We start from the raw sequence: 26,083 nt of genomic DNA on the forward strand, positions 1-26,083 counted from the left end.
TTTGCCGACGTTGAGGGGGAAAAAGTCTATCTCACGTCAGAATGAGCCTAAGGGAAACCGCGTATGTGGGCGGTGGCGAAGGAGGCAAATGATGTACAAGTGTTTTACAAGATAAAACCCGTTTATTTGTTCGAATTCATGCTTACATCGATAATGGACAATTTCAAAATCTCGGTGCTCCTGGGAACGGCGAAAGTTCGTGTGATCGGTCGCAGTTCGGGCGGACGAGAAGGATATCTGGACGAAGCAGAATAGTTCGTTGTTACGTTGCGGCCTCCTCGGTGATCGGCGGATGCACAACACAATCTAAATCACCACTGTAGGCTTAATCCGGAGGAGACACTCTTTCGACCTTGAAGTTCCGATTTTTATAGTTTNAGAAGGATATCTGGACGAAGCAGAATAGTTCGTTGTTACGTTGCGGCCTCCTCGGTGATCGGCGGATGCACAACACAATCTAAATCACCACTGTAGGCTTAATCCGGAGAAGACACTCTTTCGACCTTGAAGTTCCGATTTTTATAGTTTTTTTCCCACTGTTCGCATTTCGGATTGGTCCCTCGTCCCATTCCTCGCTTCCCGATTGGTCTTTCACAATGTTACAAACATTATTGCATAAAGCAATACATTTTAATTTCAAAATACACGCAAGCCATTTGGATTTTTAAATTAATTAAGTAGCTGGAGTTAAGATGTAGGTTGGCGGGGTCTTACTGTATTTAGAACATTTTACTCCATTTGTATGCAGTTTTTGTAATTTGTGATTGTAATCAGGGCCAGATTAACTACTCTGGAGCCCTAGACATTTTCTTCTTACCGGGCTCCCTCCCACATCTATATCTACTGAATATATCTATATCTATATCTATATTATATATATAAAAATGAACATGTATGTCCCTATATCTCACTTTTTCGCCAAAACTACACATCGCACGTGAATGGTATTTGTATGTGGTAGTAGCCCCAAGTCTCCATTCGTGCATATGGGTGGTTTCGTCTCGATAGCTATAAGGTTGCGGGAGATATGAGGCTAAAAGTGGTTGAAAGTGGCTTTCTATTTCGAATGTTTTGTTCGATTTTTTCGAATTTGTTCGAATTAAATTCTTAGATAAAATTCGAATTGGTTCGATTATAGAACGATTGAAAACGTTCCAGAAACGTTGAAATTTGTTCGTTTGACTAAACGTAAAAATTCTCTAATTAGTCTGGAAACGGGGGACCTAATTCTTGCATTATGTGAAAACGGGTAAGCTATAATGTAATTATCTTAATCTTCACTATCGTTACTTTTTGCCCAGCGAAGCGAGTCCTTGCAGCTAGATTCTAGATTACTTAGAAAAACAGTCTTTTATATATATAAAAAAAACTATATTACATAAAAATAAAAACCCAGCGAAGCGGGTCCTTGCAGCTAGTAAGAACATAAAAACACATTTTCTTTAGATTCTAGAATTTACAATAACCATATAAAAAGCAATATATTTTTGTTTATTTGTTTCTTATATACAGTTGTCCAACAGAAAAGTAAACTATCTTACTCTACTTACAAATTCTTTCAAAATAGACAGTTTAATCGGGCCCTAGACATTTGTCTCATTTGTCTATGCGATAATCTGGTCCTGATTTTGATGACTTCTTAAAATATTTTCCGTATAAGTTTTAATTATGAAGTGGCCCTCTGATGATAATTTATGAATTTGAAACCTTATTCAGTTTCTTAAAATTTCTCTCCAGCGATTTTCCAAGAAAGATTACTGCTATATTTCAGGGATCTGGATCAACAAATAGATTTTCCTTCAGTAATAAAGAAAATGAGAAATGCAATTGAAGGGCGTTCTTAAAATTTGCTCTGTGACCAATGCAATCAATTCGTTCGGCTGATTGATTTGTCAACGCACATCATGATTAAATAAATGCTACATCGCCAATAAATTCGCTTTTACGAATGGGCTCTATACGTAATCTATACTAATATATAAAGAGGTAATGTTTGTATGTATGTAAGTTTCGTTGCAGCAGGTAATCTCCGAAACTACTCATTCGATTTCAAAAATTCTTTCACCAATATTAAAAATGGAACCTCAGGGTGGACATAGGCAGTATATTATTCCGTTAAACATTCATATAAATTAAAAGATATCATCTATGGTTAAGGCTTTTATGTCCAACAGATGGCGCTACGAGTACGACGCCCTAAGTTTGCTTTTCTGCGAGGCATTACGCTTTTCTGTGAAAATGAACTAAAGCGGATCATCATCTATCTATTTATATAAATAAAAATGTAATGTTCGTTTGTTCCTACCAATTCCTTTGAAATTTTGACACAACGCTGCATTCGAATGCGCACGTGTTTTTATATCATATACGTGTCGAAATTTCCCGCACTGGGGGGAGATGGACAGGATTAAGGCTTACAGTAAAGAACTCTGCTTCTATTTATACTATTTAAGATGCGGTTTTTTGCGTTTTTGATTGCGTTTTAATAGGGTACGTCAAGAGAACGTACACTAAGAAGAAATTTTTCGTAAAATTCCCCTTCCACAGGGAAAGTGTTATACATTTATAATAGATACATTTTGAGCCACAACAACGCGTGGCGGGGTCTGCTAGTGGACGATAAAGGAAGAGCATGGTGATGATCTCTATCTTTGTTAAGATTGGATTTGCATCCGAATTGCCGCGACGATAGGTTAATACTTTAATTAATTATTAACATGTCTTCTTTGATTTGTGATTGGACGGCTTAATGTTGAGGAACAGAGCTAGCTATAGTCGGAGCAGGTTGATTACCAAAGTTTTCAGAAGAGTCGACACGAACACGATTTCTCAGAACGGCAGGCAAGCAAATTTCTTTTCGGCTTTGATCTCCTCGATCATTTTGTCGTCTTCTTTTTGAGCATAGAAGATAGTTAAAAACGATTAAATGTAATTATTGCCACAAAAACTCTAGAGATTCGACATACTGGAGAGTTTGCGGCCGAAGTTTTCATCTCTAAACATGAACGTCGAACGTCGAGCGCCTCTATCTCGTAAAGTGACGCCGTTCAACGTTCGACGTTCACGTTTTAGAGATGAAAACTTCTGCCGCAACTTTGCTATTTTTAGCTTTATCGTAATACATCGATTTTATTTTATTCAATTCTATTGACTTTAATTGTTCAAAAATAATTCGTAAAATAGTTTAAAAAGTTTTTTAAATGTCATTTTTTTATTTTTATTTTATTAAGAAAACATAAATTTGTGAAAAAAAATTAACAAATTACATTAATAAATTATGAATTATATTTTAGACATTAGAGGGCGTTTTATTGTAATTTGTTACCACGTGTTTTAGATTTATTCAAGATGGAAGACGATGAGATTGTCATGAGTTCCGGTGATGAATCGGAAGAAATGGGTAATGAAGATGGAAATTGTAATTTGAATAATGAATTAGAAACATATCTTCCCGGAAAAACTGTTGATGATGATGATGATTTGGAATACGATGAAACGGCTTATGTGCTGTACCATCACGCTCAGACAGGTAAGTTTCAAAGCATAGTAATTATAAGTAAATATAATCATAAGGCTACATTGATTATGTCAAAAAATAAATAATCTTCCGTGATTATTAAATTACTATTTTCAGAGTAAAGTGACGTTGTTAAACAATATCAATTCTAAAATCAGAATGATTTCTTCGTCGAAACTAAGAATTAGCTAACTTCTATGATTTCAATCATTGGCAATTATAACCGAGACGGTTTACGGTAAGATTGCAGATTTGAATGAGTGTTTGGACCTGAACAGAGCTGTAAACCATATCCATAGGAGCAAAAGTCAAAGGAACCATACCTTTACGCAGGGGTGGCCAACAGTTTTTGCCCCCAGGCCGAATTGGAAAGAAAACTTTTTCCACGGGCCGAACCAGAGGCTGGCCTAGGAAGATTTTGAGGTGGTGTGAGATCTCATTGTGGTATCACCCCGTAGAGACTGAATTGTAGATAGAGATTACAGATACATTATTCACATTATATGCTTTATCAACACTCTATGCTGTACTTACAAGATTTGTAATGGAGGGTTAACTCTAAACATGCAGTGAGTTGTTGATCTGTTTTTTTTTTTATCTTTTCTATAGGTGTCAGAATTTTTCATCAAGCTATTTGGATTTCAGTACCTAATATTAAAAGATTGATCGCGGGCCACATAAATTCATTAGACAGGCCGGATCTGACCTGTGGTCCGTATGTTGGCCACGCCTGCTTTTGTGTGTGACTCTTGCAAGCTATTCATCCTTCTATTAATGATGACTGGAACTGCCACCACTGTGGAATTCCAATGGTGGCAGTTCCAGTCATCATCTTGCTTGCTGACATCACGTTTGCATGTAGCACTGGATGCCATAATGGCAACCAGTGCCAATAACAAATAATAAATGCAGTAACTTCTGACTGAAAACAGTTTTTATCTTGAATTAGTACTACTGCCTATTCTCCATGCTTAATGTTGGTTGAGTGACTTCTTTACATGTAATTGTGTGCTTTGGTCTCACACATCAGCATCCAGCTGGGGTGATCCACCACTACATTAAGTGGTTGCTTCAGGTTTTAACATTTAGAAATCAAATGTCTAAATAGAATACTATGTCTAAATGAAAGTACAGGTATTCATGTGGAAGATGTTATTCATATATTCCAGCTCACCACATAGCAAATTGATGTATTGATAATTTATTATTATAATTAATCTTCTAAAATATTATTTATGTTAATATAAATTTGTCATTCATTAATTGAAACTTTTATGATTATAGTAGTTTAACTATTTTTATTTATAAATTTTTTAGGTGCTCCATGTTTGAGCTTTGATATTATTAAAGACAGTCTTGGTGACAATCGAGCTGATGCATTTCCACTAACAGCATATTTAGCTGCTGGTACACAAGCCCAAAGATTACACACAAATAATGTCATAGTTATGAAAATGAGCAATTTACATAGAATAAAAATTAAAAAGAATACTTTGGAGGATGAAAGTGATAGTGAAAGTGATGAAGAATGTGAAGATGATAAGCCAGAACTTGAATGTGCAATGATTCCTCATCAAGGATGTGTAAATAGGATTAGGGTGAGAAATTAATTTTTGTTGTTAAATTTGTATTTACAAACATTTGTATATAATGTATTGCAAAATAACCAAATATTTTCTTGCATAATTGCACTGCTGTCAACAGCTGCATACCTTAGAGGTATGAAGGAGTACATGTCAGGAGTTGCAATTTGGCACAGAGTATTTGGTGTCCAAATCATGTGCACTTAAAATATACCAGACTTGTTGGTAGTCAGGGGACCGAGATCCGGGTAAAAAAAAATAAGAAATGCTGAGACTGTTTCTACAAACAGGCATGAGTGCGAGATTTGCGAATGTGTTGCTTGCACTCTCTGAGACATAGTCTTGTCCTGAAAATGGCTTTGCTGTTTTACTTGTTTTTTTTTTATAAAAGTATTATTTACCATTTTAATGTTTAGATTTATAATATAATGACTAAAATTGATGTAAATATGAGAATCATAATAAAAAAAGCATTATACAGTCAAAACAGTATATAGTGAAAACCTGTCATTAATTAATGGAAAATTTCTTCAGTTTCTTGAATTTTATGCAATAATTAATGTGAGTTAACTTGTATATAGCAGAACCTGTCTAATGCAGAAATGGAAAGTCGGGCAGTATAATGGAAAAATTGGTGTCTTTATCCAATTTAACACAAATTTAACAAGAAGTTTACAAGTCTAGCATGTATAAATTATAAAAAATAAAAAAATACACATACTCAATACAGCATTGCAAAATACGACTACTGTATTACAGTAATTTTATCTGGATTTGAATGGAAATTTTTTGGGTATTTTTATTAACAGCTGTTTTTACTTAACATAAATATGTGATGTAATTATATCAGGTCAGTCCATAAGTTCGTGCACATTTTTATCTACAAAAAAAGCAACAAAAAATTTTAACTAAATTTTATTTCAATCTATAATGTATTCACCATTATTTTGTACAATTTCTTGCCATCTTGATGGTAGCTTTTTAATCCCGTCTTTGTAAAATGATTTCGGTTTTGAATCAAAATATTCAGAAATAGCCTTTTTTACATTGTTCTCATCCTCAAAAGTTTTTCCTTTTAAAAAATTCTGCAAACTCCGAAAAAGATGATAATCACTGGGAGCAATATCTGGCAAATATGGTGGATGAGGTAAAATTTCCCAGTTGAAGCTTTTGAGTTGAGCAGTTGACGTTGTTGTCAGTTAGCTATTGACAGTTCATGTGGTATCCATTTTCCTAGCTTTGAAACTTTTCCGATTTGTTGTAGATGTTTATGAACAGTTCCATGGGATGAATTTAAACGTTCCGCAAATTCATCAACTGTTAAAGATGGTTCTGCTTTAACTAGTGCAGAGAGAGAGCATTATCATCAAAGTCAGTGGGTCTTCCAGTACGAGCCTTATCCTCCACACTAAAATCATTATTTCTAAATCTTTCAAACCACTTCTGCGCAGTCTTTACACTTATTACAGTTTGATTATGAACAGTATTTAATTTTTTGGCTGCATTTGTAGCATTCTCATCACTTAAAAATAAAAAGTATAAAACATGTCTCTTATATTCATCTGTTACTTCCATTTTAACGAAAATAAACAACTGAAATGTTCCCAATTCTAAACGTATTATATGAATGAGATCCAATTTAACACTTCAGTGTAAAAAGTATTACATTAGACTGGCATTTTTAACAGCAAAACAAGATTTTTCTCAAGGTCAAAAAATATGCACAACTTATGGACTGACCTGATAAGTTGTGAAATTTACACTTTATTTCTGATGTGAGATTGTATTCTTTGTTTTGAACCTTATTTTAAACTTTTTTACATCATACTTTGTTTGAATAAAATCAAGTTGAAATGTCTGCAGATAAAATGCACATTGGACATATTATGCATGATTTTTAAGTTTTGTAAAGGATATCGCACTTTACAACAGTAAAAAATATTCAAACTGTGCTTGTGGAAAATGCTTCTAAACTCCAAATATGTCAATTGTGGTTTTGAAAGTTTCATTCAAGAAATTTTGAACTAAAGGATACAAAACGTATGGGCCCTCAAAAGCTGTTGAAGAGAAATTGTGGGAAGAAATTGTTAAATATTGACAAATAACAACTCATGAATTTGTAACAAATCTTAATGTGTCGCAGACATGTATTGTTGAAACACTTCATCCCCTTGAAATGGTTGTAAAACATGCTGATGATTGTATTCCACATGCAATTTTTTTTTTTCACTTATGAAGAAAAGAACTGAATTGAGTATAATTTTGTCTGATGAAGGTAGGCAGCTGTAAGGTTTTATTTTTAAACTGGTTACTCATTTTTATCTTTGAGAACTTTTTTACAGAGGAATGAAAAAATTAAAGTTAAAATAAAAATATTTGTTACTAGCAGACCCCACCACGCGTTGTTGTGGCTCAAAATGTATCTATTATAAATTTATAACACTTCCCCCGTGGGGGGGAATTTTTCGAAAAATTTCTTCTTAGTTACATTCTCTTGACATACCCTATTAAAACGCAATCAAAACCGCAAAAACCTGCATCTAAAATAGTATAATAGAAGCCAAGTTCTTCATGGTAAGCCTTAATCCTGTCTCTCTCCCCCACGGGGGGAATATCAAAAAATTTCTTATTAATGTACATTCTGTTGACGTACCCTATTAAAACGCAATCAAAAATGCAAAAACCCGCATCTAAAATAGTACTGTATAAATGGAAGCAGAGTTCTTTATTGTAAGCCTTAATCCTAACCATCTCCCTTCAGTGGGGTTGAATTTCATCATGTATATTATATAAAAACACATGCATATTCGAATGCAGCGTTGTGTCAAAATTTCAAAGGAATCGGTAGGAACAAACGAACATAAAATTTTTATTTATATAAATAGATAGAAGATGATCTGCTTTAGTTCATTTTCACAGAAAAGCATAATGCCTCACAGAAAAGCAAACTTAGGGCATCATACTCGTAGCGCCATCTGTTGGACATAAAAGCCTTAACCATAGATGATATCTTTTAATTTATATGAATGTTTAACGGAATAATATACAGCCTATGTCCACCTTGAAGTTCCATTCTAAATATTGATGAAAGAATTTTTGAAATCGGATGAGTAGTTTCAGAGATTACCTGCTGCATCCAAACTTACATACTTACAAACATTACCTCTTTATAATATTAGTACAGATTAATTGAAAATTTGTTTTAGCAGGTGGTGATTGTTCAGTTGAGTAACAAGGTTCCACTGTATTTGATTAATAAAAATTTTGATATATACGGTACACTTTGAGAAATTTATTAATCACATTAATCAAGGAATATCTAGAGTAGGTAACCTGTATATATTGGAAATCTGTCTACTATGGAAGAGTTGTTTAGTCTCTTTGGGTTCTGTTATAGATAGGTTTGACTGTATATACGAGGGTTATTTTTTTTCAATCTCCACTAACACATGAAAAAATTGGAAGCATATGTGAGACAGGGACAGGGTGCACACCTAGTAAGTAGTATATTCCCTCACCACTTAGCATTGTGCCAAGCTATTTTAGACATTTGCTACTCTACAGTAAATATGTAAACATGATACCACAAATCCAGTCTCCCGCCAATTGTGAAGTATGAGCAGTAATTAGATTTCTACAGACTGAAGGGCTGAATGGAGGTGAAATTCATTGAAGGATGTGTATGGTGAGAACCTTATGAGTTATGGATATGCGTGTGAATGGTGCAGGAAATTCAAAGAAGGACATGACATTGTTTATGATGAGGGTGGTCAAGAGAGGAAGTGTATGATGACCGACGATTTGGTAGACAAAGTGGATCAATTGGTGCAAGAAAAGCATTGGTTTATGATTTCTGAGCTCAATGAGCAGTTTCTTCAAATTTCAAGGTCCACACTATATACTGCTGACTGACAGTGTTAAAGGTTGGCTGAATGGCCTGGTGTCAATGTTCTTTGACACAAGTATACAAAAGCTGGTGTCACAGAATGATGTCTGCCTGAACCGACAAGACAGTTATGTGGAAAAATAGGTGAAGACTGTAACTACCTTCTGCAAATAAAGTGGTTTTGTTTTTCATTCTTGTTTTTTTATTCTGGGTCGACATGGATGTTGGAAAAAATAACCCTCATATAAGCAAAATATTCATTATTGAACATAGCACGTTTTTTAGTTATGCTGACTGCCATTGCTAAGTGACCTTCCTAAATGATCAAATTTTTACTGTTTCTCTTTCCACAACAGCAAAATTTGAAAATTTTCAACTTTATTCTGTTGACATTCCATTTGCTTTAATAGCAAAAGTGATGTCATTTTGCTGTTCTATCTTCTGTTTCCACATGAGTACTAGACTTTAGTAAGAGGCAATTTCACAACAGATTGAGCAAATCAGGACTTCACAAGGATATTTTTGGTTTCACATGTCTTCCATAAGAACAATTTTGGTCAATACAAGTATCTCTATGCAAGTTGCAACTGTGAATTGGTCGTCTATATGGATTTTTAATATTGTACAAAATAAATTATTTCTCCAATTTTTTAACAAGAATGTAATACAGTAGAGTGTCGATTATCTGAATCAATTGGGAACTGAGGTTGTTTGGAAGATCGATGTTTCGGATAACCGATTATGTACAAAAAAATATATTAATTTATCCCATCTTGACATTTTCCTTTGTTGCGTGTCGCTTCGTGTTGAATTTTCGTCGATGTTAAGCCTAACGAAGACTATTGTATCGTTAAAAATTATTTTTTTATTTTGTACGAACAAAATAAATATATTGAAAAATATAAAAACAATAAAAAAATTATGCTTCAGAAGTTAATTTAGTATCAAAAACGTAAAATATTTGAGTAGCCGAAGACATAGCCAAAGATTGCAGTGCCACTGCACTGGGAAAAATTTAAATTTGCCGACTGGAATTCTTTCGGATGATTGACTTTTGGATAATCAACGCTCTACCGTATATACATATTCAATATTTATTAATAAGTCAAATGATTATTGTAGTTAAGTAGTTAAGTAGCCCGATTAAATACAGCAATCATTTGGCTTATTAGAATGTGATGTAATTTATAGACATATTTTTGTATAGTTGTATTGTTTTCAAAGTTTCAATTAGGTTTTACCTAACAGAAACTTTGAAAACAAAAGATCAACTGTGTTTTTGCAAAGAATTTATTGTATGTTTTGATGAAATAGTGAATAAGGTTGTACAGAGAGGTCAAATGGACTTATTTATTTGATGTTTTGATATTATACAAGTAAATCTTCATGACAATTTTAAATTATATGAGCTCAATTCTGATGAAGAAGAAACTAAATTTGTAAAGAGATTAGATGATTTCTATTCTTCTGTTTTGTTCAACAATCTATAAAACTTTGGGAAGTAAAACTGAACTTGATATTTTTTACATGGAAATGAAATCATCAAGAGAAGATTTTCCATAAACAAGTCGTTTCTTGTTTAAAATCTGCATAAAGAAACTACAGTAGCCAAGAGAAAAGTTTACAATGTGATAATAGATGCTGGAGGCAGGAAAGAAATATCAATCACCTACAAGATGTTCTTCCCTGTTAGATCTTCCAGAAAGCAATATGAGGAATTCTTTGAAGAAAAGTGAAGGAAATGTACAGAAGAGAAAGAGTGCTGAGAAAAAGAAAACTCCAATCAGAAATAAAAAATTAGAAGAAAAAAGAAAGAAGTTGAGGTTAAAATTGCAAACTGATGAAAAAATTTCAAAAGAAATAAAAGCCTGGAAAAAAGTAAATTAAAAGTAAAGAGTAAGAAACTTTATAAGAATTGAATATTTTGTTCAGTAATATTGTAATTTCTATTATTAGCAAGTTTAAATATTATATTCTATTATAATGTAATACTTCAAATAAATTTTGTATAACTTTATAACTATTTTCTGTATTTTTGAATATTTTTTTATGTTCATGTAGTCCAATGATTCCCAAACTTTTTTGAACCACTACCCTGTTTATTTCATAAACTTATACCCTGTGCTCCCATCAATACCCTGATGCCCTCAACTGTGACCTATGGTTATCACTCAATACTCTGCTTCCTGCACCCGCTACCATCTACTTGCTTCTTTTCACTCTTCTACATTTATTCACTGCCCACTTTAGGAACCACTGATGTAGTCCTTTATTTTTCTTCAAATTTAATAGTCAAAATAAAAAAAAAGTGAGAGCTAGACAGCTATGGGGATGTTGGAGACTACATTTAAAAATTTTTGCAAATTATATGGTTGGCAGATATTAAAGAGTCAGGAAATGTCAGGAATACAAACATTTGCCAGTATTACAAATGTCTGTATTGACTTCAAAAATTTTGTAGAAACCCTGTTTTCAAAAATTTGATATTTGTTTTGTTTTTGTTAATTCCCTAATTTTTAAAAATAAATTTAACTCAGAAAAGGGGAAAACAGTTTGAAGTCAGGCTAAAAATATAACATTGCATGTAATAAAGTAACTAAACAAAATAAAAGTTTCTACTGGCATAAAGTAAAAAACTATTATAATGAAAAGATTCAAAGAAATAAAGTAGGATACAATTAATGTGATATCAGGTAAGAATAAAAACAGGCTTTTCTCTAGAAATGTTTTATCATTACTGGACTATTTTCTATTACTTTTTCTATCATTATTTTATAAAAACTAATAAATAATAATAATGAATGAATTTTTATTTTGCTGAAACATTAACAAAAATATAAATTGGATTTTAAATATAACTCATTTTACATTCAAATCACTTTTATAATGCAACTTTCCTGTAAAGAGTGAAATCTTATAACTACTACTACAAATTCATACAACATAAAGAACTAAACATCATTGTGTACAGACTGTAGAACATGTAATGATGATAAAAATAAAAATTGTTGATATAATTGAACAATTGATCAAACTGGCATTACTAAAATCTGATGTGATTAATGATATAATCACTCAGATTTTTTTTCTTTTATTAATCATGATCAGTATTTTGTCTTTATTACAACTGTAAGAAAAATCTGCTTCATAGAAACATATTGCAAATGAGCAAATATTTATTGTGATATTGTGTCACAATGGCAGGCTACAATTTGTAATCATATTTTTAATTTATTTAATCTAAAATATATGCTCTCCACCTCAAATTAGTTCTGTAGTGTCTTGCCCTTGTACATCATACTTATCTGTTAGCAATGGAGTTTTGCTGGTCATCTATCTAACTGCTTTCAGGTGAAAATTTTTGAATTGAAATAATGTGACTTCCAGTTTAAATTGAAAGTCTGTATATAGTTAATTGGGGCCTACTGCCCCGAAGCTTCATATATGGTCTCAGTTTTTATCTATGTAACTCAATTTCTTGAGATTAAGGAAAGATGGACAGGTAGACAATAGTAGGAATTTATAGGTCTAAAATTTTTTCAAATTGCAGCCCAATGATGATAAAATTTTCATTATTTAGATAAATTGGAAGACTTAGAAAAGTTTTAGAAATTATACACTAATTTTATCATTATTTTGTCTCCTTTTAAAGAATCTTGCACTCTTTTTGGATCATATTCACAGAGAAATCTTCCAATGTTAATATTGATTGTGCAAATATTAGTTATCTTTAAAATGGCAACAAATTATAAAACAAAACAGTGCATATTTGATTCAAGTCGAACAACCGGAACCATGTTAAATAAAGACTTGAAATGAATGTAAAAATAATGGATTTCTTTTTCCCTAACCTAATATAAGTAGGAGCAAGACTCTAAATCATATACACTTGAAAGTCCATTGTGCACAACATTAACATCAATATTAAATTAGTACATTTCTAAACATTAAAAACTATTCTTATCAATTTAATTATTGTTTATTTATAATAACTCCAAATTAGAAACAATTTTTTGTTTGGAATTTTGAAATTCAAGAAAAAACATAAAAGATACAAGAACATTATTCATCTATGTTTTATTTATTAAAATTTGATGTTTCAACTCTGTTGTTCACCTGAAGATGGATTTTGTGACTTGAAAGTACTTGGGCTAGATCATAACAAATACATACTATAAGGTTGTGATTCCCCTTACTTGCTATTAATATCAAACTTTATTGATTATCAAATTATATTGAATTATTTATTTAATAAAAAATACTGTATAATTTAGTATTGGTTATTATTATTTAGATAAAAATTTGTTACTTTCATTTCTGCAAATTTTTATAGGTTACTTCAATTGGTGAGACACCTATTGCTGCTTCATGGTCAGAAACTGGAAAAGTCTTTATTTGGAATCTTTCTCATCCACTGACTGCTGTTAATAATCATATTGCAATGACAAGTTATGTTAGAAATCGAGAATCTCCAAAACCTATATTTACTTTTCCTGGTCATCAGTCAGAAGGATTTGCTATGGATTGGTCTTCAGTAAAACCAGGTTTGTTAATGATGTATTTACAAATATGTGAAATTAATATATTTTAAAATTGAGACTTTTTTATTTTTTTAAATATTTGTGTTCATTTTTTTTTCATAAACAATTCCCATAAAAATCTTAAAGTCATAACAAAACTTTTTTTATGTTGTATGTGATAACTCAAGGAATATTTTAAGTTTTTATATATTAGTTTGTTACTGTATTATAATAATATATAATATTAACTATTTATTGTTAATAATAATATAATTAGTGTAATCATTTCATAAATAAAAACAAAATAGTTTTGTAAACTTACCTTATTAAGCATATAAAGTTTTATTAGATTATTTTATATTATTATTTTAATAAAAAGGTTTAGATATAATTTCTTATGTCAGAAGCTAGTTAAATGAAATTATAGAAAAATATAAATTTCATTTGATTGTACAAATCAGTCATGAATAACTTGCAGCTCATAAAGTTATGTGTCCCCAGACTTTGGCAACATAATTTTATTTCTTTGTTTTCTGACTCAAACCATTGCATAAGCTTAATTAAGAGTTTGTTGGTACTCAGCAGGCTTAANTATATATATATATATATGAAGTCTTGCATTTTTATTAGTCATGTTTTTTCCATTTGTGGGGGTTAAAAAATCTGTCTAATGTCGATTGCTTTTCTTTTTTCTTCAGGATTTTTCGGAAGTAATTAATAGTATTGTAATTGTAGAGATCCCAAACCCCATTAATCATATTCTGGTTTGGATGCCACATGGATGATCGTTGTTCTGACATTCTCCCACTTCTTCAAAAGATATTTAGTAGCAGATGCCAACATTGGTCTTCTTCCTCTTTTTCAAAAGAAAACACATCTCACTGAGTTTCTTGGTATTCTTCATTTGAGAGTTCTTGGAGTTCTTCTGTCGTCAGATCAGTTTCACGTTCCATTATGAGCTCTAAAATGCTCTTTATTTCTCAGATGTGATTTTCATTACTCCATTAGCAGCTTGAGACTTCTTGATATATCTTTCATAGCTAAGATTGTGCCTACTGTAGACCTGTTCAAGCCATACTGCCTAGCAACATCAGACATCTTGTGCCCACTTTCCACCTTGGCTATTATCTCTTTCTTGGTTTCTACGGTGAGCACAGTTCCTGACACTCCTCTTTTTAGGCTCCATAATATTATCAGTTGCTTTTGTAAATAAAAAGTTCAGAAAAGCACTTACAAAAATTCAGAGAACAGAAATCAACTAGCCCACAGAAAATTATTTAAATGCAAGGCCTGGGTGGAATTTGTTATTTTCTGTCACTTTTATGTTTGTTTACCGATCACCCATTATACTTGAAAACATAACTCATTTCTTTTAAGTGAAAATGAATTAGTTATATTTTTTATTGTTTAATAATAATTTATTTATACTGTTTAAAAATAAGTTTTGCTTCTCATTATTCTAAATTTTTCCTTTTTTAAATAAAAGTAAATATCTTATTCAACTTCACAGAGAAGATATAACACTATTATATTATATATTTATTAAAAAATAGTAATAGATAGTATCTTCCATGTTTGAAAGAAAGTCCATTCTCATTTTAGTTTTTGTTGAATTATATTTTTTTATAATGGTCCAAGTATTTTTTCTTAATTTTATTTATTTTTTTTATACTATATTACTAGATTATTATATATATAGGATTGTCTATAAAGTTTTTTTTTTGTTTGTTTTTTGTCAAGTTTTTGATAAATTACAAATACAGTGGAAACCTGTATATTCATATTTGATATTCATTACATTTTGATGACTTTTTTCCCCATATTCATCAGTATTTTCTGTATTCGTTGTCATTCCCAATACCGACAGTGATGCTAGAATCGCACACCTGCACCAATCAGCACCAGCCATGATAGCTTTATGTTGCCAATTTAGCTAATTTTTTGCTAGGTTTAGTGGATTTATGAACAATCTAGCTACACAAATTACCTAAATTATAATGGTCTAGCTATTTTTATTAAAATGTCTAGCTATAAATTTGAATTTTGAGTTGGCAGCACTATGTCAGCTAGCTGTAGTTAATCAGTCTGCTTTGTGCAGTCATTGTGTATGTTCTTGGTTTATCGTGTTGATTATTTTCAAAAACTCAAGTTCCAATGGCTCTAACAAAGTGCACTGAAGTAAAACAGCAAAAAGAAAAGCTGTTATAACAACAATAGAGATAAAAAAATTATTAAATGGCATTTGGAATGTCATTGGAATAATGCTTGATGTTCCAAATGTCATTTTCAAACTTCTAGGCTTACAAGATGGTGGTACTCAATGTTTGACGTTCACATTTTAGAGATGGAAACTTTGGCCACAACCTCTCTAGTGTTTTTAACTTAACCAAAGAATTTAATATGCCAATATCATAATTGGAATTACCTAATGTTTTAATTTATGGTATGTCTTCTTTTAAATAATAATAACCTTATTCTTCTTCCCCTTCTACTACTATACTGTATTTATTTAGTACAATAAAGATATAAAGTTTTACAAACAACAAAATTTTTATTCTTGTATCTTTTTTAAGGATGGGAATGGATTAATTGAATATCAGTTATTTATTATGAGAAAAATTGTTTCTATATTCATCATTTTCCATTTTGTTAGATCCTTAGGAACAAATTAATGACAAATATAGAGGTTCCACTGTATGTCATTTTAGCATTATTTATTGTTTATTTAATGGAGTAGCATTATAAAAAGTGTATTCGTTATTATTTTCAATTTGAATTAATTGTGCATGTTGATTAAAAGGTACATTATCATCATTGTTTTCACTTTTCATTTGATCAAGTGATAAATGACAACAGAAAAACCCTTGCAAAAACTGGAAATTAATATATAAATAACTCTACACTTTACATACTTTTATAGCAATATTTTAATTAAAACAAAAGTTTTTGACGCTGTTTAGAGGTTTGCCTCGGATTAAAAACATAAATTACAAATTAAAAAAAAAAAAGAAAGAAACTGAGCTTGTTTCAAATTTACAACATTCGAAAACTAATGACTTATGCACAGTACATTAAGACCCCACTTAACATTGCCTCAACTAACACTGATTCAATATAACAGGGTCTGCTCAAAACAAAAAAAAAAAAATGCTCAAAATTTGCGCTGACTCAAATTATCACGGCATTTCATTGATTTGTATATAATAAAATTATTTATGAACATGAACCAATGAGCAAAAGGTGGAAATTCATCGTAGCCTGTATTTTCCTTAAATCTATGTTTGTTTTGTGCAATTTTGGAAAAAAATATATCATTGTGGATGCCATAGGCAATATCAACTTTGCTTAGCAAGAATTAACTGATAAATGCATGAATGAAGTGTGGTAGAAGTTATGGCTGAAGGTATCCAAGAATTCTCAACGGAAGAGCCTATTGCTGTATTGCTAGGTTGACCAAATTTTCAACCTAACTGATACAGCAAGACTTAAGAGATGTAGACAAGCAGGATATTGAGGAGTTACTGCAGGTTTCTGGTGAGAGCCCTTACCAATGACGACCTTCAAGAATTCGCAGAACAAGGAATTCATGTAGAACTGGAAAATAGAGATTGTGAAAACAAAGAACACAAAGAATTTCTCTAGATTTCCTTAGTAAAAATTTGGTAACGATAACCAAAATCATTGATCAAATTGTAGCAAATGATCTAGATTTTGAAAGGAGCGCAAAAGCAAGACAAGTCATTTTGGATTCAATCTATTGCTACCAACATTTGCTTGAGGAAAGAAAAAAAAATCGACAAACGAAACTAGACAATTTCATTGCAAAAAAATCAAGAATTTCAGAAGAGCCAGGACCTTCATCACAAAAAATAAACTTTACATTTCTGTGTGCATATGTTTGTATTATTTAGCATATATTATTATGCAAATTAATATAAAAATAACTTAAAATTAAAGTAAAATCTGTTTATTTTTGGTCATGTGTTCCCCTTTCCTATTTACTTTGTTAACATGACCTTGTTTAATGCTAATTTTGTTTAGTGCTTTGTTTGCTAGGAACATATCACCCACGTTAAGCGTTTCAAAATTTCAAAGTTTGACAAACAAATAATTTACGTCTTAAAATGAAAACATAAATTAAAAATAAAATAAATTACAGATGTTATTAACCAACATTAAATCTAGCCTATGTCATTCTCTTGCCTCATCAAGTTATCAAGTAGAGACTACCAAGTCTTAGATAGCAATTCCTTCTCCTTGAAATTAATGCATACATCCTTCTAGAAGCTTGGAAAATTTCACTTTTCATTGATTTTAACATGTTGATGTCAAACACCTTTTTTAATAATTTAGCCTGGTCCCAACATGCTGACACTCCCTGCCCACTAGCAAATTGGGCAAGTGCTGTGGCTAGATTACTTGTACAATGTATTTGTTTTAATTACAGATTAATTTCATTATTAATTGCATAATTACTATAGCATGTTGGGATCAGACTAAATTATGCATACAATCCTGCCTCAAGAAATTAAACCAGTGAATAATAAGCTGGAACAATCCTAATAATTACTTTTTGCCGATTTTGCTTCCTCCTCTAGTTTGTTGCAGTTAGATTCTGATCTCTGTTTTATTTTTTCATAGTGTTTCTATTGACTGTGTTAAGACCAAATTATGTTATACAGTATAGTAATAATGGAAAGGCAGTTAAAAAATTATTTGTCAAAAACAATTGCTATCCAAAGAAAAGCATCCAAGATAAAAATATTGTGCCAAGTGAAAATTATAACACCTGAAAAAAGCTGGCCTGATGTGCAAATGCATCAATTTTAAGGATGGTAATGCGATATCGTATGCCTGGTGGTAGTTATATGAGGACCATGGCAGTGCTAACGATTAAATAACTCATATTATTTACGGTTATGCGGGATCCTCAAATAATAGGTACATATGGATGGCCTTATATTTATATATTGAATTTGCATAAATACCACCGTTAGGTATAATTTTTTTATTTATATTCCAAATTTTTAAATTTTAGTATACCAATGAAAAATATTATTTTTCTGTAGAAAAATAAGAAAAATATTATATAAAATATGATGGTTAAATATAAAAATATTTTAGGTATTGGCATCCTGTTCTGTTGATCGTAGCATTAGGATATGGGATATGCGTTCAAATCCATCAGAAGCATGTATATTGACAACAGAAAATGCACATGATAATGATGTTAATGTTATCAGTTGGAATCGTCTTGAACCTTTTATATTATCAGGTGGAGACGATGGTGCAATTAAAGTTTGGGATTTAAGACAATTTCAGGTATTTGCTAAATATTAACAATTTTCTATGAACTTCATAATTTATTTTGTTTTTTCTGNTTTAATGCATTTAAAAAACGTTCAATTCTAAGCATTCTGTTTTTGGAATACAATTTGTTTAAGAACCTGAAGCAGATCTTGGGTAAGGTCAAAAGCATTAGTTTGATATTGTATCAAATGCTATGTTACTGGAATTAAAGGTTTAGTAATGGTGTTCATTGGTACCAGTAATTAAACTAGAAGAAATGTTACCTGAAATGAAAGTCAAATTTTTTCTTGGGAGTTGCCAACCTTATCTTCACCAAAGAGGGCTTGGCACTTTAAAGCCGTACCATAAACTTTTTATTATTGTCTCTGCACTTCCTGTTCTTGCTTAAACAACATAGTGACATAGTGGAGCTTTCAAGAACAAATTTCAAAGATATTTGGGTTGCAGTTTGAAATAATTGTAGATCTATAAATTCCTTCTGTCATCCATCTGTTTCCTTATTCTCAAGAACAGATATAGATGAAATCCAAGACCAGATATGGAAACCTTATGGGTAGGAGGAACCGATTAACTATATGTGAACTTCTGATGCAAACCAGAAGTTACATTATTTCAATTTTTTTCCTAAAAAAAGTTAGACAGACAACTAAATTCTAAGATGAAAAGTATAATGTACAGGAGCAAGCCACTACTAATTTGAGGAGGAGAACATATATTTAAAAAAAATTAAAAATATGATTAAAAATTACAGCTGTGATGATGTCATAATAAATAATAGCTTGTCTTTGTTTTAAAATTTAATGGTGATTAACGTTTTAAGTTTGCTTCTAGTCTGAGGACTTATCACATCTTTTGAAATTTTTCCACTTGGACAACAAGAGACCTTTTTGTGGTTTTTCTATTTTATTAAATATGCATTTTGGTTGCATATCAGTTTAAAGCAGATGCTTTTCAGATTACAAGTTCTTTTACAAGTTCACTGAAAACTATACATTAAATATACATTATTATTATTTTTTAATTACATTCTTGCTTTTATTGGTTTTATCTGAGACAGTTTCTAAAAATATATTAGATCTTTGGATGTTTTAATTTTCTAAAAGGGAATTTCTAATTTTAGAAACTCATTTTCTTTTTTCTTTTAACAGATTTTATTTTATAAAAGACTAGAATTTCTCATTTTCCCCTTAAAATGATCTAGAGATCCTATTATCTTTTATTAGTAAAGTACAAGTTTTATCTTTACATGTATATTCTGAGCTACTACAATGTTTATACAAGTTATTATATATGTTCATTGTTTTACTCATACATTGAAAGCTTGCCAGATGACTGAACAGTACAGACTGTCACCAAGAAGGATCCAGGATCAAATCCCAGTCAAGATTCCTGCATAAAATTTTCCACAAAGAACCGCCTGTGTTCAACACCCAGGCTGCTCCAGTGGCTAAACAGATTCAATCCCTAAACAGTGGTAATTGGCTTGAGTTTGCACTTGTGCCGACAGGCTGACCGGTGCATTTTATGGGCTTTGTGTCAATAACATTCGAATAGGGACTGCTTTCCCTTAAAACACTGCCCTGAAGGCACATTTCCTTGATTGCAGATCATGTTGTGTGCCAGTATATAAAGCCAATCAATCGATACATTAACACATTGAAAAAAATATTTGCTTTTTCAGTGGTTCATAAGCTACTCAGTTTTAATTTTTTTTGCATAATTTCAATTTGCATAGCATATAAGTTATTTAAAACAAATATTAATATAACCTATATAATACAAAGTTTAAGATATCTTTTTACAAATGCAAAGTCAGTCGAGTAGTGCATCTTGTTTCGTAATTTTTTTGCATAATAGCACAAATATACCTAGCCTGGTGTGCATTATATAGAGAATACAGCTTTCTAGGCTATGTTTTGGAATACAATTTGTTTAAGAACCTGAAGCAGATCTTGGGTAAGGTCAAAAGCATTAGTTTGATATTGTATCAAATGCTATGTTACTGGAATTAAAGGTTTAGTATTAAAGGTAGAATTTACTTCTGATCTTGATTGTTTGTTGTTTGCTTTCTAACTTTAGTCAATCACAGATTTAACATTGGTGTTTCTTTTTTAGTGTTTTATTACAATGTTTAATTTGTATCATTTTATACAGTGTTCATTTTATTAATCATTGCATTTTTGAGATTCAAAATATTCATGAATCAATGAATTATAATATGGAATCAAAATACAGTCATACCCCGAACTTACGCGATAGGTGGGACCGAGCAATAACCGCGTAAGTCAAATTCACGTAAGTCGGGGTATAATCTCACAATTCGTGTAAAATCTAAGTCGGATGTATGTAAGCTAATAAATGTTCTCGTTAATCTTATCTCTTCTTTTGATTCGTTCACGGTTACAAGAAATCACCACATAGAGTCTCTGAAGACTCTGTAGATATAACAAACACAGAAATAAATAACACAAAATAAATTGTAGCTATGTGTCAATTCCGCACGACACGTCCAAACATGTAAGCTGAACAATAGTGTGGGGGGAATGAGTAATCAAGAGTTGCGTGGTGCTCAAACAAAAGACGAATCTACGTGATTTGAAAATCGTGTAACTCTGGGTTCACATAAGTCGGGGTAGCGTAAGTCGAGGTATTACTGTATTCATTTAATTAAATTATAAAAGCTATTTTCTGAAAGTATAGAGCATGTTGCACAAGATATGCATAAAATTTTGGTATAAATTGGCCTTTATAGGTGAATATATTTTTATATCTAAATTTATTGAAGTGTCCATTTTCTAAGAAATTTCTTTACATACTAATGTATTTAAAAGTATTTTTCGTACTTTACATTTTACCAACAGTAAAATTCAGATTGAAGTGTCTTTGGTGTCATTTTTTAAAAATTATTAATAGTATTTTATGTTTATTATCAATCATTTTTTTTTACTTCTGATCTTGATTGTTTGTTGTTTGCTTTCTAACTTTAGTCAATCACAGATTTAACATTGGTGTTTGTTTTTTAGTGTTTTATTACAATGTTTAATTTGTATCATTTTATACAGTGTTCATTTTATTAATCATTGCATTTTTGAGATTCAAAATNAATTTACATATAATTAAAATGAAGAATTATAACTATAATATTAAGACAATATATTTGAAATAGATTCTTGAAATTCTAAAATACATAAAAACAATTGCATAATTTCAGAATTAGCAATATTTTGAATTGTCAGATTTGTTAAAAGAATTTAATGAAATTAAGATATAATCAAATTAGTACTAACATTCCACTAGGAATAAGTATTTTTGAGAAATGATATTGTTATATTCTGAATGCAATTGATTAAAATATACAGTATATTTTGTTAGGTGTATTGGCAACAGGTGATTGTAATAAAAACATTCATTTGTGGAAACCACTAGAAGGTGGGCAGTGGCATGTGGATCAAAGAGCTTATTCAGCACATTCACAATCTGTTGAAGATCTTCAATGGTCTCCTAATGAAGCAAATGTAAGCTTTTTTGAAACTTAAATATTTATATTCACATTTAAAGTATATATATTTTTATTAAGTTAATCAGTAAAAATTGGTTGTGTTTCTTGAATAGTGCTGTTTGTAAATTATTTTCAGTTCATTTGATTATCAGATTATTTTATCTATATATATAATCGAGATGAGTTGATAATAATAATAATCAGTGCAGAGCCCAAACGGTTAGGAGTTGAAAGTTGAAATTTGGTACACAGTTAGGATACGTCACGAGAACGCACACTAAGAAGAGATTTTTCGAAATTCCTCCCCACGGGGGAGAGGGACAAGATTAAGGCTTAACACTTCCATCAACAATGGAAGCGTTAAGTAACAATGGAATTGTTAAGAGAGAGCAACTTGTAGGACGCAGATGCAGTTTTTTTCGTTTTTTCGGAAAATCTAACATATTTTTAGACCCATCTAAAAATTCTCTAATTAGTCTGGAAACAGGGAGGCCCAATTCTGTGAAAACGGGTAAGGTTGACTATAATGTAATAATCTTAATCTTTGCTATCATTACTTTTGCCAGAGCAACTCCAGGCCTACCTGCTAGTATACATACATTTCTTTCATTCTGAGGTGTCAGTTTCACTTATCTGGAATAGAGATGCATCTTAGAGTTGACAACATATAATTACATTTACAGTCAACAAGAATGAGAAATCATTATAAGCAGACTATGTGATTCTTTGTGCACCAACAACATTTTTTAAATATATTGCTCAAGTCACATTAGTTAAATGAACTTTATTGGTAATGAGTGTTTAATTAAAAATCTTTTTTAACATGTCTTTAAGGCAATGTTATGATACAGTATTAAAATGACAAGTTTTTGTTATGCAGAAGATGGAAATAGGGCTGTTCGATGTTACTTATTTCATGACATTTTTGGTTTTTTTTCTAACTTGTTGTTGCCTAACAAAACTTAATAAAATTATTTACAAGTTTTTCTCTCCACAAAAAATATCTTAAAGTTAAAATTCAAAATCTTAGTGCACATTAGAATTGAGGAGCTATAGCATTAAAAATATTGTAATTATGAAATTGCTTGTTGAGATAAGTATGAGAATCAAGAAAATAGCATCAAATAATAAAAGCTACTTAATAATGCTTTGTTTGCTATGCTCAGTTTTTATAATGATTTCATAAATATTGGTCTCACATTAATGCATTCATGAAGGGTGAGCAAAGAAATTTTTATGTAGGAAATTTTGCTTGGATATGAAAATTTATTCTATGCATTTATTTGTATTTAATACCAGTATTGAATTATTTCGATTGTTGATTGTTTTAGTAATTGATTATCTTAGTAACTCAAGTCATTGAAATGATTAAAAATGAAATAACTAAATACTTAAATTTTCAGTTTACAACATTCATTTTAAACTTTTAAATATTTTAATTCATATTTTCATTAAAAATAATTTGTTAAATACAGTGGATTCCGCTTAATTGGGACACACTATTTTGGCCCAGTTAAGCGGCTGCCCCTATTAAATGAACTGATAATAAATTCTATAATAAAATATGTAATATGTAGGTAAAAAATAATAATTAGGTACCTATTTTAAAGCTTTATTAAACCAAAATACAGAAAACATTTGTAATATAAATTTGGCAGACTCATGATGATATATAACTGATTCGCATAATGCTAGTGTTGCCAAATAATAGTAGTGACATACACAAGGGTTGACTATTTGATCCGTTTCTGATTGAACAATTTTTCCTTTCTTTTTAGTTAGAACATGTTCTAACTAAAAAGGAAGAAAGAAAAGGGTTCATCCAAAAGTCATTTTATTGTCTTCTTTTGAGCACAGTTTCCTTCACTTGGAGATGGGCCACTTTAGTGGGTGTGTCTGTAGAATCTGCCAGCTCGATGCTGGTCTCAACAATCAGATGCTGCTGTCTGAATCTAGACGTAATTATGCACACAATACCTTTCAAGGGAACTCTGTCTTCCAACTCAGTCGAGAGACCTTGAAAAATTGTCTGGCTATCTTTGTCCCTTTGCTTCTAAGGGGGATAGTCCAGTCCAATCCAGAGCAGGGTTAGTAACTAGCATTCAGGTCTTCCTCAGATGAAATCCCTGTGCCCCACTATGCTGACCCCCTCCAGAAAAACTGAACTGTCCGAGCAAAAGACAAAATTGCCTTGTCTCTGCCAACCATTAGGCCAGACTGGAGCACATTCTTTTGTGACATTAGTGTGCATAGTGCCTATATATTTTAGGAAGATTACTAAAATATATCAAAAATTGCTAAATTTCTTTTCTGCTACTGTCCCAATTAAGTGATTAAATTATGTATTAATTTATTAGTTTTGTTTCTGTTCTTTGAGTTTTGTCCCAATAAAGCAGCTGCCCCAATTAAGCCAAATCCACTGTATTCATAATTTACATATAATTAAAATGAAGAATTATAACTATTTCAAGTTCATAGGATATATAGTATATATAAATTATTATTACCAGTAACTTTTACCAAAGCATGAATAATTATTCAGAGATGACAACTTTATTAAATTTTGAAATGACAACAGTATATAAATAATGATATTTATATGTATAAGCATCCACTAACCTGGGTTTTTTTTTTTTTTAATTAAAACCTACTACTGGATCTACAAGCAATTCTAATGGATTATTAGGCTATTTTAAGCTAATTTTAATAATTAAATAACCAATAATAAAAGCAATAATTAAATAAAGAATAATTTGACTAGACGTAGGATTAATTGCCTCAAATTATTGTTTATTTAATTGGTTCACAAAATATTGTTTATTTAGTGGCTTTAATATATCTATTTTCTATAGAATATTTTGAAAAATTAGAGTTTTAGATTGCTTTTTAAATTTTAGTATACCAATGAAAAATATTATTTTTCTGTAGAAAAATAAGAAAAATATTATATAAAATATGATGGTTAAATATAAAAATATTTTAGGTATTGGCATCCTGTTCTGTTGATCGTAGCATTAGGATATGGGATATGCGTTCAAATCCATCAGAAGCATGTATATTGACAACAGAAAATGCACATGATAATGATGTTAATGTTATCAGTTGGAATCGTCTTGAACCTTTTATATTATCAGGTGGAGACGATGGTGCAATTAAAGTTTGGGATTTAAGACAATTTCAGGTATTTGCTAAATATTAACAATTTTCTATGAACTTCATAATTTATTTTGTTTTTTCTGCAATATAAGACTAAAGATATGAAATAGCATTCTGATTTTAAGTTTCAATCAAATTCTTTATATTAATCAAAATTCTTGAATTATTAAAATAATTTTTGTTATAAATTTATAATATAAATCATTGTTTCAAGTTACCAATAATTTAACATTTTAAAAAAATGTCAAATGCTTTACTGTTGAATTAACAATTTATATGCTATTCTAAAAAAGTTATACAGACTTTATAGCCTTAATATCAAGAAATGATATTGGATAAACAAATATTATAGTTAATCTAATGTCTGGCTTTTTGTAGTCTTAAATGTTCAATATATTCACTAGAACATTAATGCAATGTTTATAATGACACACAACATTCTTTTGTTATTTAGCATAATTCTAACATATCATATATATAATAATAATAATAACTCTCCCGTGGTCACGACCTGGTCGTGGTGGGAGAGCCCAGTAATTTTACTGAACCATAGAGCAACGCAGGCTGGAGCATAAGCTCCTGGTAGGGACACTCATGCCACTAAGGTCTATG

At 30.8% G+C, this 26,083-nt stretch overlaps 1 protein-coding gene across 2 annotated transcripts; it reads left to right on the plus strand.

Annotated features, from left to right (window-relative positions):
- Nucleotides 1-1,208: 1,208 nt before the first annotated feature.
- Nucleotides 1,209-25,542, plus strand: LOC111612743 (glutamate-rich WD repeat-containing protein 1-like). 2 transcript variants are annotated; one of them, XM_023353989.1, is made up of 6 exons: nt 1,209-1,249; nt 3,338-3,529; nt 4,835-5,115; nt 13,320-13,530; nt 22,189-22,331; nt 25,299-25,542. In XM_023353989.1, the coding sequence occupies exons 2-6, from the start codon at nt 3,349-3,351 to the stop codon at nt 25,512-25,514; spliced, it is 1,032 nt and encodes a 343-aa protein (XP_023209757.1). In that variant the 5' UTR covers nt 1,209-1,249; nt 3,338-3,348; the 3' UTR covers nt 25,515-25,542. The 2 variants fall into 2 exon arrangements, with proteins under 2 accessions (XP_023209757.1, XP_023209758.1); XM_023353990.1 differs by lacking the exon at nt 1,209-1,249 and adding an exon at nt 1,596-1,986.
- Nucleotides 25,543-26,083: the final 541 nt, after the last annotated feature.

This window comes from Centruroides sculpturatus, unplaced genomic scaffold (assembly GCF_000671375.1).
Source record: "Centruroides sculpturatus isolate CEXI.00-Female unplaced genomic scaffold, Cexi_2.0 scaffold1750, whole genome shotgun sequence".
In the NCBI taxonomy this organism is placed as follows: domain Eukaryota; kingdom Metazoa; phylum Arthropoda; class Arachnida; order Scorpiones; family Buthidae; genus Centruroides; species Centruroides sculpturatus.

Coding starts and splice junctions, on each gene's coding strand:
- LOC111612743 (XM_023353989.1), top strand. CDS start 3,349: ATGGAAGACGATGAGATTGTCATGAGTTCCGGTGATGAATCGGAAGAA. Junction 5,116..13,319: donor GATGTGTAAATAGGATTAGG/GTGAGAAATTAA, acceptor AAATTTTTATAG/GTTACTTCAATTGGTGAGAC. Junction 13,531..22,188: donor TTGGTCTTCAGTAAAACCAG/GTTTGTTAATGA, acceptor ATATTTTGTTAG/GTGTATTGGCAACAGGTGAT.